A 15,310-nucleotide genomic window follows, 5' to 3' on the forward strand; every position below is an offset into this window, starting at 1 on the left:
GTGGTTGTTGTGGGCTTAATGCCATTGTCAGCAGATGATAGGCATTAGATGATGCCCTGTATATTGGGTGGAGGAAGAACCAAAGAAAATCCCAGAAAAAAAAAACACTGACCCATAGGTAGGTGGTGGCAAACTTTCTTGCATACCTTCCTTTTGATAAACCTGCAACATGAACCTGTGCGGTCAGAAATGCCATTTAGTAATATGTAAAAATGAGCACCTTAAACCACTTGGCCACCCAGGGCCCACTGTATTATGGCAACATGGAGGTTACTGGAGATTTATATGCCATGTCAGAATATTTCCCCACATCCATTTGGGCATGTCCCTTTTATACATGTATATATAATCTTCCCATAGTTGTACCATCTTTACTTGCTTATAAGTCTTATCGTAATGCAAGCAACACAGACCCTGATCTGCCATCACATACTGCACCTGCAGATCTGGACCTATACTGTTCTACTGATCAGATACAGATCTGATGGTGCATTATGTAGCTGACTGTTGGGCTGGGTTGATGCTGTCTGCAGTTGGACTTGACGTATTAAACGAGTAACTACAGTACCCATCAAATGCTTTGCATTTCAATATGAAACTATCATACTAAAGTTGAAAATAATGTAATGAATTGTCTGGATATAATATTATAAATGGTATAAAATCACATGTTAACCGTAACAAAATCTGGTTAAAAAATATATTTACTATTTTAAAGCTGTCTATAATATATCTGCTTTACATGAAGAAAACAAATGCAAACCAGGCTCAAAGATGACTGGAAATATCCATTGCTCTTATTTTTCATACCTTCTCACTTTTAGTACACTGTCAATCCAAAATGAAATAACTTACTTTTATACTTTCATTTTTTTCTTATGAAAGAACTTTTTTAAAATTATTTTTCATTTTTCTAAAAAAGAATTAAAAATTCTATTTAACTGATTTTGCCAGTAATTACATGTATTAATACACCAAATTCATAAATAAAAATGGAATGAAAAATGACAAAACATGTAGTACAGATCTGATATCACAGAAAATTACTGATCCTGAATGGGTGACCTAGTATAAACAGGACTTGAAAAATAAACTTAAAACACAAAATTTAAAGTCAATGAAGCATGAATCTTTGTGATGTGGGTGTAGTAAACTCATCAAGATGCATCCTCCTTGCCAAGTCTCTTGATTCCAGATATAAATGTATTTACAGTGTGTAAAACACCCATCTAAATGCAAAACCTCAATCAAGAATATTCAAGTAATGTATATCTATGTACAAAATTAGCCTCCTTCCCCCCAAACATAGAACCTAGGGAATAAGACTGGTTCAGATTCTGTGATGCGGTACATATTTATATGCTTTTATCCATGTGGATGCCAACACTGGGGGTAGTACAATAGCTTATATTTGCATCGAGGTGAGCCAAAAATTGTGGGAACATGATTGATTTGACGGTGTGCACATTGTTGATGATGACCAGGGATGAAGCTATTAATTTATATTTTGTACATATTGATACTCATATCAATACTGATGGTGAAGAATCTATATAAAAATGATAATACCCTATACAAATTACTTTATTCATGAATAATTATCAGTCATTTGCCTTTTTATTTTTAAATTGAGAATTCATCTGAGACTGGACATAGCAGGCACATGCATTAATTTATGCTTATCACCGAACTCATCCAAAAGCTTATAGATATGAAGCTTGACAGCAAATCTGCAACAGTTCTATCATAAATGAAGAAGAAAGATTATTCACAAGTTTCTGTATTGGTAATAGCCATGCACTGAACGTATCACTGGCAATAATTCTAAATAATATGTGCAGAACATGCTCATCATAGACAGGATTCAACACTATCACAGGTGAACTGGCCCAAGGCAACCTGTTTTCCAGAAGGACCACCACTTCCTACAGCTGGGTGGTCCGTCGGGCCTTTTATTTTAACTTGTGGATATTAAAAAAAATATCCACCTTATGTTATAGGATCAAATAAATCTTTCTTTTAATTATAAACATATCAAACACTGTGAAACTCGACAGAGAAACAAAGTTAAAAACAAAACAAAGATCACGCCCACACCATTTAAACCAAATAATCTTTGTCGTTTGGGCACTTACTGTAATTTGTTGGTTGGGCATTTACTTTGTTAAGAGCATCAAGCATTCATGAAATGGACTTTTTATTGTGGGACTTTTTATTGTGTGGTTTCATGTGCTTGAAACACGAGATTTCTTGATAATGTCTCTCCACCGCCCCAAACAAAACAAAAAAAAAAAAAAAAAAAAAATATGTGAAACTCAAAGGACAACGCGTCTACGATAAAAGCAAAAAACCCAAAAATTTCAAGATACCTGGAAGCAGGAATTTCTGTGGCTAAACCACGATAAGAATGATGCAAAAACCTGTTTGCATATAATACAATCAAGAACATTTGTAGTTGGCTGCAAAATATTTAAAATTGTACAGTCGGAACCCATGACACATCAGAGAGCCACAACAGAATAGCTTAAAAAGAAAGCTGAAAAGGCAGCCCCCGATTCTTCTAAAGGTGAGAAGTCCATTATGTTGATAAATAAGGCAGCCTTGTAAAACTACTTGTCATGTTTAAAAATGCTCATTTTGTCGTGAAACATGGATGCTCATAATCATAAATAATGTGAAATTATGTGAGTTTGACAACGTGAAATGTTTGGAAATGGCAGTACCTACCTGATGGACAAATATTGTGAGAAATTTATTTGGGCTATGCCGATACTCAGTCAGAACAGGACCACATCATTTCCTCCAGTCAGTTTTTGTTAGTCATTAGTGATGGCTTCACTGACACCTCTTCCAAAAGGCAGAAATTGTATATGTTCTTTTGAGTGCAAGGTAAATGTTATTGACTTTCATTTGATATTATTGAACTTAAAGTATTAAACCAGAAATTTAAATTTAGATCCATTCCATTTATAATACTGTAAACTCTTAAACCACGAATTTAACCTCATATCCATTCTAGTTTATTTAATTTTGTTAATTCAGTCATTTACTATTTCTTCGTAGGTTTAAACTAATTTTATTGGTTTAAAATTGTACATGCTGTAGAGAGTCAAACCATCAGTCATGATATGGCTGGCCTTATGTCAGAAGTATTGGAATGAAAAAGATTGTTGCAATGGAAACAGTGTGTCAGTGATAGTGATGCTGCTGAAGACAATGATAAATACCATACACAAGATTTGTTAGCATTACAAAACAAAGCATATAAACTGTTGATGAATTCAATGTAAACTGTAATAAAATAACCTTGTATGAGTGTTTTATTTTATTGAATAGATTACACATTTTTTTCATTAAGTACATGTATAACTGTAAAGGAGAAGTACCTTCTATCAGTCAGAAGTATCACCAGTTTTGAAAAACAGGACGTCCTGTGGGCTTCCTACTCAAAAAAGTTAGTGTCAAACCCTGATAGAATTTATGCAAGCTCCTGTTGCAATAAAGCTTCAAAAAGCCTGTGCATCAGCAATCATGAGCCATATCTCTAAGAAATATGTACAGAACCTGCTCATCATCAAGCTCATTTTGAGCTGTTGCTGATAAGAAACTTCCAAGCAAATCTGTGAAAATCAATAATTGTGGAAGCTGAAGTGTTTCCATTAGGTAATGCATCAGCAATTCTTAAGACCATCAGGGGCCATAACTCCAAGAAATATGTATAGAACACGTCACTGAATCACTACAAACTGGCAGGTTTCATGGACTTTTCATCCCATGTGCCCCAAATCTTGAAAAATGTGTGCTCTCTTGGTCATACTTTTTCACCAACAAAAAAATATGCCTTCAACTGTTCATTAGTGGATGAACACCCACGTCTCTGATGATGCTAGCAATGTCTAAAGTCACAAAAAGGTGATAAAACTGTAAAATGATAATTAGGCACACAAAAAAATATGTCTCCAGTTTGCTTACCATCCATGTTTTTTTGGTGCCATCCCTAGCTCTTTTTTCCCTTTGGGTAAAAAAAAACTTGATAAAAGATTTTTTTTTAAAATTAAAACTTTTGAAATCGTTGTTGTTGTAGGGTTTAACGCCATTTTTCAGCACACGATAGGCTATACATGGCAGCCAGTATTAATGGTGGAGGAAGAACCCGGGAAATCCCCGGAAAGAACCACCGACCCTCGAGAAGCTACTGGCAAGCTTTCTCACATACCCACATTGGCCAAATCTGAGACTCGAACCCATGTAGACAGAGGTGAGATGGCAGTGATCCGTAACGGAGAGCGCTTTAGACCACTCGGGACCCCTTTCTGAAATCGATTTGTGCATCTCATTGTGTCAGTTTTGCCCAGTACTTGAAATACTTACGTTTATATATATATATATATATATATAATGTTTAAAATAAAACCTAATTTTAAAACCAGTGCAACTGAAAACATTTTTTGGGCCTTAATATGCTAAAACAATGTATCTGGTAATGAAAAGGTTCAAAATTTGTAATAGTCTGCAGAGTTGCAATGTAAGGTGCTTGATGGCTTTTAGTGTAATGCATTATTGAGGTAAAAGTCACCCATACACCAAGGAATATTAAATTTGTTTAGAGGTTGACAAAAGTATCTTTACTTATGCAAATACACAATTTGTCGTGGAATCATTGACTCTTTAGTTTGGAAAGAAAATTAATTCAGAAAATATAGCTATTTATTATAATAAATTGTGGTAGATAATGATCAAGTGTACACTAAAAGTTAAATGAAAGATCTGTAACAGAAAATTCCATGGACCTGTTCATTTTTGGTTTACCAGACAAGGCCAAAAACAAATGTTTCCTATAGCACTGATTTTAAAATTAGGATTGGTAGGTAGGATTGTTTTTAAACATTTGTATGATAATGATTAATATTTATAATGTATTTAATGCTTCCAGTACTGGGCTAAACTGACTCAATTACATGTACAAATCAATTTTGGGAATTTAAAAAAAAAAGAAGTTTCCCCTGGTGGGAAAAAGTACCAAGGTCGGAAATGCAAAACAGGAACTGTCAGCCTACTGGCAACGCACATTTGTAGGGGAGGGAACAGCAGTGTTCCAGATGTTCTTGGTCTGAGAACATATGGGCAAAACAGCTGAATGCACAGAGCTGTTGTTTTTGTGAAGCCTTATTCATCTTTCACAAGGCACATGGATGGAAGCACAAATGGAGACATGCCTTTTCTGTCCCCTTTTGCCTCAGGTGGCAGGGTCCAGTTTCGTAAATTGACCCCTGGCAAATTTCTTAATTTAAGGCTATGGTGTGACCTTTTCAGCTATTATTGTTCACTGTTTCGGGCTTGTGTTCTTGAAATTGATGTCAGGCATGTACACCTTCCATAGTTGCTATGCAGTATGTTGATAGTGAAATACCAATAGTCGGCTAGGAAGAAGAGCTAGCCTCCCATAGCAGTCAACACGTAGGTTCAAGATAAGTAGTCTCAGTATCTCAAAAACGGCTTGGATGACAACTATTCTGAATTGCATCAAGCTATTTAGTAGAAAGTGTTTTTCAAAATTTTCATCCAGGGAAAGGGCTTGTGTTTGCACTGTGAGCACCAATTGCTGTCAAAAATGGACTTTGGATGTGAAAAATGCATGTATAAAATAGGGGTTGGGGTGCATAAACTTCTTCTGCTATGAACTGCCATTGACTTCTCTGGTCAAGTGGATACTATTCTTATGCTTTGTTTTAATATAGCTATCTAAAAATATGGACCTTTTTTTACCTCACTTGTGTATTTGATTTTTTATACTAGGTCGCTGATTGTGGCATTAAATTTTTACATAAAAACTGGCCCATGCCCCCTTAGCAGCTGGAAACAAATATTCTGCTGCTCAAGCCAGAAAGGTGCACCATCATGCCATTATGCACAAATAAGCTGATGCATTATTTTTTATATAATCTACTTGGCTATATGAAGAGACTGTAAAGGCTTGCATACATGTACAAGGCTGACAGATACACCTGCATGTAGTTATTTCCTCTCACATTTAGACAGGATTCAACTTGTAAGCTACAGGGTCACTTATAACAATTAAAACTTTATACACAAGTCTGATGTATAGCAGAGCGCATCTTAGATGTCGCATGTTCATGCGAACAATGTCAAATTCAATAGGGTACAATCCTGAAAAAGCCAACACTATCTAACGTCAAGGTCCTGGGACTGCGGTGTAATCCATAGAGGGTACAGTTCAATAATTTAAAAAAAGTAAAACCTATATACTTCAACCACCTGTGATCACACCATGCCAATACCACGTGCAGTTTAAGTTGACATCCTCAGCTACTCAACCATTCCAACTCTACAGTACATGAACTACAACAACTCAAGGTCACTGGCTTAGATCTACTATATAGAACCTGCTACTTACGAATATCACGTAACGGGTCATGATGAAATCGCTCAGCTAGACTGGTCAAAGGTGTTGTGCTTTATGCACAATGACACACAGCGTCGCCTAGAGAGGAGGAGTGCTGCAGCTTAATTCAGATAGATGTTTTTGCCGGCAATTCTCCTCATCGACTTCACATCAAAGCTTTAATAAAGGGCTATTAGATAATACCTAAAGGAAAGCTCCTGGATAACTCAATATTCATATATACTGAATCAAGCCAGAGTACACCATGCATTACGTAGCAGGTGCAAACAGACCATGGGTTCATGTACATGTATAGTGTAAGGTGACTAAATTCTTGTACCGTTTCTCCAGTTATAATCCCATGCTTGATGACAAGCATACCCAAACCCTTTTACAACAAAATGTTTGTAAATATTTATTAAGGATTTTTTCTCTCTGATCAATAAATCCACACCCTAGTATTTTGGGGCAGATTGCTGGAGAGAAGTATTGTGGAAGAGAAATCTGATTAATACAAGTGACACCTCATCTCTTTTTATCCATTTCCAATGGAGGGGGGAGCTGCTCAGCTGGTAAAGAAAGATCATTTTTAACACAAACATGTTTACTTCTATATAATACAATTTGTGATTTATTTTTAAAAAATCCTTTACGACAAATGTCCTTAATATAAAAGTTTACTATTAAAAGAAGACTATAAAAAATGTGCTACTGAGATGTCCTTTATTAATTCTTTAAACAAAGACTATTTTGATTTTTCAGTGTTCTGCAATAGAATATTTGAAAAAAAAACAAAAAAAAAAACTGCAGACATACTTATATACTATTTGAAATCATTCTGCCAATAAATTTCTGGTTCATTTTATAAATGAAATAGTTGACACAAGTGTTCATAGATCCTGGTCTTTCATCTGTGTTTATACGCTTGCCAGAATAGCCACTGTACCTGATTAACATTGTTGAGCAGATGGGTAGATTAGTAATTGTCTTGGATTTGAATTTTTTTAAAATGTAGCTTTAACAATTTTTCAGTTATATCACTACTATGTCTCAGTGTGGCAGTTTATAGTGATGTCTAGCTCAGGGGCATCATGCTGCAGACATGTAGCATGAAGTCCCAACCAGTCACATTATCCTCACACCAGGCCAACCAGTCCTAACACTATCCTCTTAATGCTGAGCACCTAGAGAGGCAGCTGTTAGTACCATTTTCAAAGTATTTGGTATGACTCGGCCGGGGTTTGAACCCACAACCTCCTGCACAGAAGGTGGATGCTCTAACCACTAGGCCACCGGAGCAGTTCAGGAATAATCTTGATTAGCCACTACAACAAAAGCCTCACTTGAAATAAATGTAGACCATTCTGTTACGTATCTTTATTTTGTGTGCTTGATTGAGGATAGAGTTGTGGTGCATACCTTGTTTTTGTCTTGGTAAGTTATACATAGATTGTTTACTGACGTTTGAGTTAAAGATCTAGTTTGTTTTGGGTTTTTTAAATAGAAGTTTACATGGTTCAGGAAGCCAACTTTTCACTTGCTACCTGGTCATTTTATTGTTTCTTAGAATTTTATACAAGGTTCTGATAATCACAATTATTATTAATTTCTATTTTAATATCCTTCTAGTGTTATCACTTTTAGTTATTTTAAGTTGCAATTTGAGTGAAGTTATTTTAATTATTCATTGGAATTACAAACTATTTGCTGACTGTCTTAATGAGCTAATTAAAATAATTTAACCAAAACCAGTAAAATGCAAGATGTAAGGGTGTGGTACAGTACAATACCAAGAGAGTCCAACATTATGCAACATCTTCAGCATCATGGGATACATGGACCAAAAATGTCAAGTTCATGAGCCATACAACATGTATATTAATAGAACTTGCTATTTGTACAAGTGCAGGCCACCAAAAAATATTACCTGCAGGCAACATTTGGCATGCAGGCCTATATTAGGACCACTCTTATCTAGTTTAATGATTTTAGCATGCACAGTGCTTGAGAAAAAATCTGAAATACAATTTGAAGTTAATGAAGCGTACGAGTTACAGTGACCTACTTTGGTGATAAGAGTATAGTACTGGTCAAGATACATACTCTCAGTCAGTTTTATGGTTACAAGTATGTAGATAAGGTGCATAAAGAACTTAAGGGTGTGGTAGAGAAGCATATGACTATCTAGTTTGATGATTCAGGCATGAAGTAATTACGAGAATTACAAAATTATTCGGTCAATAAAACATGACATAGCCAATGTGACGTACCTATGTGACAAGGACATTGTAACCATCAAGATACATTTCCTCCCCATGTTTTATGATTATATGTATATAAAACAATATGCATACATTGTGCCAATAAACTGAATTAAAGCCAACTCTCCACCAAGAATGTACAAATAACATAAAAATGTTGCTTTAAATCAGTACATGTAATACAAAATTTGTCACTGTTATTATATATATTATTATTAGTAATTGCTGACATGTTGGTAAACATCAGTTTATAGATCCTACACAATTTTATGTTCTTAATATCTTAAAATAGAATCTATGCTCGTATGAAATTTCAGCTATAGATACTCAATACAATTTACAATGATGAATAAAATTTACAGAAATTATGGATATACAGAAAACTTGATACAAAAACAAAGTTAACATGATAATACCTTAGAGTAGAAAATATTTACTGCTGGTGTGGGGTGTATGTGTGTGTGATTTGGATTTTTTTACAATGTAGCTTTAACAAATTTTCAGTCATATCGCTACAATATCTGCAGGGTGGCAGTTTATAGTGATGTCTAGCAATGTGGCATCATGCTGCAGACATGTAGCATGATGTCCCACCCAGTCCCATTATCAAGACACCAGGCCGACTAGTCCTAACACTAACCTCTTGATGCTGAGCACCAAGCGAGACAGCTGTTAGTACCAATTTTGTGAGTCTTTGGTATGACTCAGCCGGGGATCGAACCCATGACTTCCCCCATCTAAGGCGGACACTCTAACCACTAGGCCACACGAGCGGTTGGTTTGGGGTATAATGAAAGTGGACAGAAAACCTACTTGGCACAGTTACCATCAATGCATATTAAATGAAAAATATATACATAGTGAAAGCCGAGATTGTGTATATAATATTGTTACTAGTCTATGCTCTTAAAATAACAGAAAAGAGTGAAATTCAACAAGCTCTGTAAAATTTAACAAGTAATTTATTTCCCTAGAATATAGAGTGAAAATGAGAAGAAAAATAGAACTTAACGGCACTGTGAATTAAATCCCAAAATAATCCAAAAATTACAGACACAAGTCCTGAATAAATCTAAAAACTGAAGGCGATGACATGTCTGTTATAGCTTCTAGTGTGTTCATGTGCCAAATCTTTTGTATTTTCAGAGAAAATAATCACTTGAATTTAATAATTTGAAGAAATAAAACTTCCAGCTCAAATACTAGACACAACATATAATACAATTTCAAAGTGCTAGATCTTAAAAGCAACTGATAAAATCCCCTGTTACACTATATATAGTTCTCTCCTTGACCTCAGGTCACAATTAGCATTTTATAAAAAAAAGCATTACCTAATAGAATATAACCTTCTGGAATGATTCTGATGTTTACAAAATCAAAACCATAACCTGAATTACACTCAAGAAATTCCAAAACTTAGACCAAATAAACATATTTACTTCTTCTAATAATAATAATACTGATTTGAAACCCATAAATATAGAGAATAATTCAGCTATGTATTAGTTGTTTACAATGAATAAAATTAAAAAATGTCAATTTGGGTCAAGCTGAAATTAACTCAAATTTGGAATCGGTCAAGTCCATCATACAATGTTACATTAAAATAGCATGTAATGAAGTAACTAAGAAACAAAGCAAATTAAATATACATAACAATATTTTACTTTATTTAGAGAACCACATATTTGTACATCTATATACAGTACATCTTTAATGTATAGCATGAATACAACTGTAGTGTACTTGTCAGCTGATCTCATGGTATGCAAGAGTGAATCCATAATAATCCCAGTGAAAATATGCACACAAAAGTATAATATTTACTAATTTTGTCACATGTGTCTGAATTTAATGCAAAAAAATAATAGCAAAATTATGTTATGAAAGATGAAGCACATTTACATTTCAGTATGTGTGCATATGCATGTCTAAAGGTCAATAAATGGTGTCCGTATAAATTCCATACTGTTAAAATTTATCAAATTTAGTTGTCCAAGGACTTATAGTATCCCAAGATTTAGTCATTATGGTACTGACACATCTGAAAGGAATAGAGATGTTTAACTCATTTACTCCTTGTACCACATTTGTGTGTCAGGAAGTAGTACCCTACTTCCAAGCTCTTTAGCATCAAGGTCATTTCAGATACACCAAAGTGAGTGGTATTACAGAAAAGTACATAGATGAAGCTCTGGACTTTCTGCTTGCATTACAAAATGCTGAGGGAAAAACGTGTTTTAGACCTTGCTTTTAGTTTTACAACAAAACTTTGCCCATTGTTTAAATCAGATTTTGTTTCTGGCTTTTATACTTTTTGGCCTGAGATCTAAGGCAGACTGGTCTGAACTGCACACAGACAGGTGAACCTTTGCACTAAGTAGGTTAAGTTGGGGATTTTGAGTAAAAAGTGGTCAGAACACAAAAAAGACTAGTCCAATAAGCAAACAAAATTACAAGAACTCCAACTTTTACCCTTCTGCACATGTGCGAGCAAAATAGCCAATGAAAACCAAAGTTTCTAACACAACTAGGCATCAGGCTAAAGGAAAATCTCTTGGAAGCAGCTGCATTTGGATGTATTCAGAATTAGCCCCCAAAATGCATTTCCTACTCCCATTCAGGCGTAAATGACAAAAATCTCCAGGGATTAAGGAGTCAACACCTTGTTTCATATAAACAAAGATGCAATCAAACACTTTTTCATTCAGAATACAACATATTCTGCCAAATTATTAAACTTTTGTTTATTTTGGAACAAAACTTCAAGAACCTGGTGAAATTATTGTAAAATTACAGGAATCATGCCACATTCATGTTACATTCAAATTCATACATGACTTCCCCAAAATGAAAATTAACTTTTTACACATTAAAACAAAAAATGTGTACAAATAAAACATATGAAATTTCAGAAGCCAAGCCACAATTGTGAATTATCTGAATCTGTGCTGTAACAAACCTTGCTAAAGTGGGGTTTCACTGTATATGACTTCTTATTAAAAGCTGAGAACTTGATAATGTTGAGTTAAATTTCCAGGTACTATCTGCTAATGAGTGATATATCAAAGTTTCAGCTACCAATTTTGATTGCAAATTTCTTCACAGTCAATAAACAGAGGTCAATTCTATTAAAATAAATGAAATTTACACTGGACCCCACATTATAAGTGGGTTTGCAAGTTATCAGGGCATTGAGTTATTGAGGGAGTGAAGTACATGTACTGTGTGTATTTTACTCATAAAATTAAATTTTTACTAAACTGGGTATTTTTCAGTTTTAAATGAAGACTTAAAACTGAAAACTATCCAATGATTTTATTATGTTCTCAAGTACAATTAATTTCTCTGTACTTGTATTATCCATGGAAACTTGATCTCTTTGACAAGTACCTCTCTTTGTACATTTGGTGTACCTTCACCAGAGCAAACATTTTTCACTTTGTATTTGGTACATCTCAGCCTTTTCTCTTTATTACTTGTATCAATTACTTCCAAGCATGGTAACAAATGTGTCCACAAATCACGTTTCTTACTGTCAACTGTTTGGAAAAAGCAATTGTTCAACAGACTTTCAGACTTCATTGATATTCTCCCATTTCCGATCATCTTCGCATCTGTCTGATATTATCTGAATCCTTGATCAATCTTTTGAGTGAAAGAAAAATGCTTGTGTAAGTGGAAGAAAGAATTGAGTATTTAAATGTTTTAATTGAGTGAACACTGCTTATCTGAGCCATTGATTAAATTTTTAACAGAAGCATGCATTATCTACAAAATTGACTGAGACACTGCATACTGTCTTCTCACACAAGTTTAAAAATATACTTTTTGGACTAAACGGAAAAAATGTCTAAGGTTGTAACCACATACCACAGCATTGAAAGCAAACTCATCAACATGAATATCAAGACAGTAGTAATGTAACTTGAACAGACTGCTGAAATTCTATGCCGAGAATTACTCAGACCTACAAAGGGTAGGTGGATCAGGTGCATTTAAACAATAACTCAAAATACACATCAAGCTATAAAAAGAACATTTTGGAAAACTAATGTACTGAGACTAATGCTTGCTAAAGAAGAGGGATTAATATTCTATGATCCAAAATAGCCCCAACTACTACTGGCATGTATTTTTTCATCAGTGAGAAATTTTCCAAGATGTCCAGAAAAGAATGAAGAGCGTTACTATCCATGGGTCTACGATGTGCAATCAGACTGGGTTTATGATGTGCAGACAGTCTGGGTCTATGATGTGCAATTAGACTGGGTCTATGATGTGCAGTCAGACTGGGTCTTATGATGTGCAGTCAGACTGGGTCTATGATGTGCAGACAGACTGGGTCTATGATGTGCAGTCAGACTGGGTCTTATGATGTGCAGTCAGACTGGGTCTTATGATGTGCAGTCAGACTGGGTCTATGATGTGCAGTCAGACTGGATCTGTGAGGTACATGTTCAGGGCTATCCATTTAGTATGTAAGCATGGGGGGGGGTTAATTCAAATGCACATGCTTGCATATGGGGTGGGTCTACTGATAATATACATACACATAGGAAACAGGGGAGATGAAACCTCGATAACAGTTTGTCTAATACGTAGTAACCTGTTTGACTGGGTTCAGTCAATGTTCTTTTTCAAGTTATGCAGCTTATTTCTTTGATGCAGTCAGATATTCAATATCAGTGGACTATCTGTTTTATTAAACACATCAATATCATTAATCCTTGGTCGTTTCTGTGTGAATTAAATATAGGCCATTCTATAAAATTCGGGGAGGGGGGGATCAAGTGTACATATTCAGGTGGGTGTGTGTGTAAAAAAGTATGCACATGTACAGGGAGTGGGGAGAGGTCAAACATTGCCAGATTTTTGCATACATACTAAATGGGTGGTTCATTCTCCAATTTTTCCGTATCAGAAAAGGATAACCTACACAACAGTAACAAGTAATATATTATTGATTGCAAAAGAAATTTTTTGTTCTGGTCTAGTGGCAGTTTATTAAATATATTCATACACAATTACTATAAATCAATCTTACCATCTGTTAAAACTTATGTGGTACTTGACCTAAGACCATGACCGTTGTCCAAAATCAAGTAATGGTGTACCTGACCAGCGACATTTATTTTGTAAACAACATACATAGCTAATATTTCTTTATGAGTGTGGATTAAATAGTCGACAATTATTAAGTGTAACCATGTTTACTTCAGTTTGAGTTAAAGATACAGTCTTGATTCTGACCCTGGAATCTTCCAAAAAGGAAATTTCCCACAAAGTTGACAGTATTTCCAGAAAATGGTAACTGATATCAAGTCCAAGTAGAGTGGTTTAAAAACTTTTTACATTAGGATTATTCATCCTTGGCTTAACATCCGAAACAGAATCATTGTTGTGTTCAGTTTTTAATTTGGGTGGATTATTTATTCAAATTATTATTTACTGGAATGACAAAGTGCTCAATAATATTCTTGGACTAAAGCATTAATTTGGAATTATAGTGAATTTAGATAAGGACATTTTGGATTATATTGTTGTGATACATCAAAAGACTTAACACATCACCACATTCCAGGCTATATGCACATAAGCACATTCAAAACTGCACACATATCAACACACATTTGGTATTTTTTGAAATACCACTGGAAATCAATCGGAACGTCATACACTGGACTTGTGATAGAACTTTTAGGGCTGTTTTACCACAGAGTCGATAACATCTTTGAAGCCATATGGATGAAGTACATCCGTGTAATGACCAAAGTGCTACAATGAATCTTGGGAACTGACCATTTGATTTTTGACATGGGGGAAGTTGTGGAGGGGATTTCTTTAAAAGCAAATTCTGGCCCAATTTAGCTTAAAAAATTACTATTGCTCTGATTTATGAAAAAAAAGGAAAGAATTATTTTGTGTAAACAATCATCAGAATGGACCATAAATAATGATATAAGTGGACTTTTTTCATCTTTAAAGTTACTTATCTTTTAATTGACTGTACACCCATAGTTGTTCTCCCTTTAATGTTCTTTGGTATGCAAACTGAGAAAACTACCATGCACACATCATCACTTTCAATATATTTCCACCCACTTTGATTTTCAGCACATTTCATAATTAGGCAAAGTTTCAATTTAAAAATCTTGTGGCATAAGCATATAGACAGCATGGAGTATCAATATGCATCTGTCTTCAGTTCAAATTTGAGGTGCTAAGTATTACTGTTTACCACTGCATTTTTGTTGTTGTACGAAAGTACTTCTTCAGAGTACCATCAATGAGGATTTACAGAAATTCCTGAGCAATCTGGCTACAAATTAAGTGATCTTAACAGCATGTTTTCATTTTTCATGATGAATTCAAATAATTTTACAAAACAATTGTACTGGTCACAAATTAATTTTTAATTTTATGAATATAACTATATGATCCTTTAATCTCATATTTGGCATGTGTTACTTATGCCAATGTGGTTGCCAAATGGGATATTGTGATTCAGGCCAAATCCCAATTTATGGACCATATGTTAATTTGTTAAGGCCAAAAAATGTGCATTTCCAGTCAGCTGACTGTCCAAGTTTTTCAGTGTTGAGCCTAGCACTTTTTCCTCCCAGGATAAAAATAAAATAAA

At 34.7% G+C, this 15,310-nt stretch overlaps 1 protein-coding gene across 2 annotated transcripts in view; it reads right to left on the reverse strand.

Annotated features, from left to right (window-relative positions):
• The window catches only part of LOC149785775 (NADH-cytochrome b5 reductase 3-like), a 50,262-nt gene that overhangs the window by 32,353 nt on the left and 2,599 nt on the right, over nt 1-15,310 (reverse strand). Inside the window, exon 1 of one of the 2 annotated variants that reach the window (XM_089979680.1) lies at nt 6,416-6,572. The exons of the other annotated variant lie outside the window; for it this stretch is intronic. Within the exon in view, the coding sequence (XP_089835806.1) occupies nt 6,416-6,436 (21 nt within the window). The 5' untranslated portion in view covers nt 6,437-6,572. Of the gene's footprint in view, nt 1-6,415; nt 6,573-15,310 lie in introns of those variants that run through there. 2 annotated transcript variants of the gene reach the window in all.

This window comes from Sinohyriopsis cumingii, chromosome 13 (genome assembly GCF_028554795.1).
Source record: "Sinohyriopsis cumingii isolate HCF-2022 chromosome 13, ASM2855479v2, whole genome shotgun sequence".
Lineage (NCBI taxonomy): Eukaryota > Metazoa > Mollusca > Bivalvia > Unionida > Unionidae > Sinohyriopsis > Sinohyriopsis cumingii.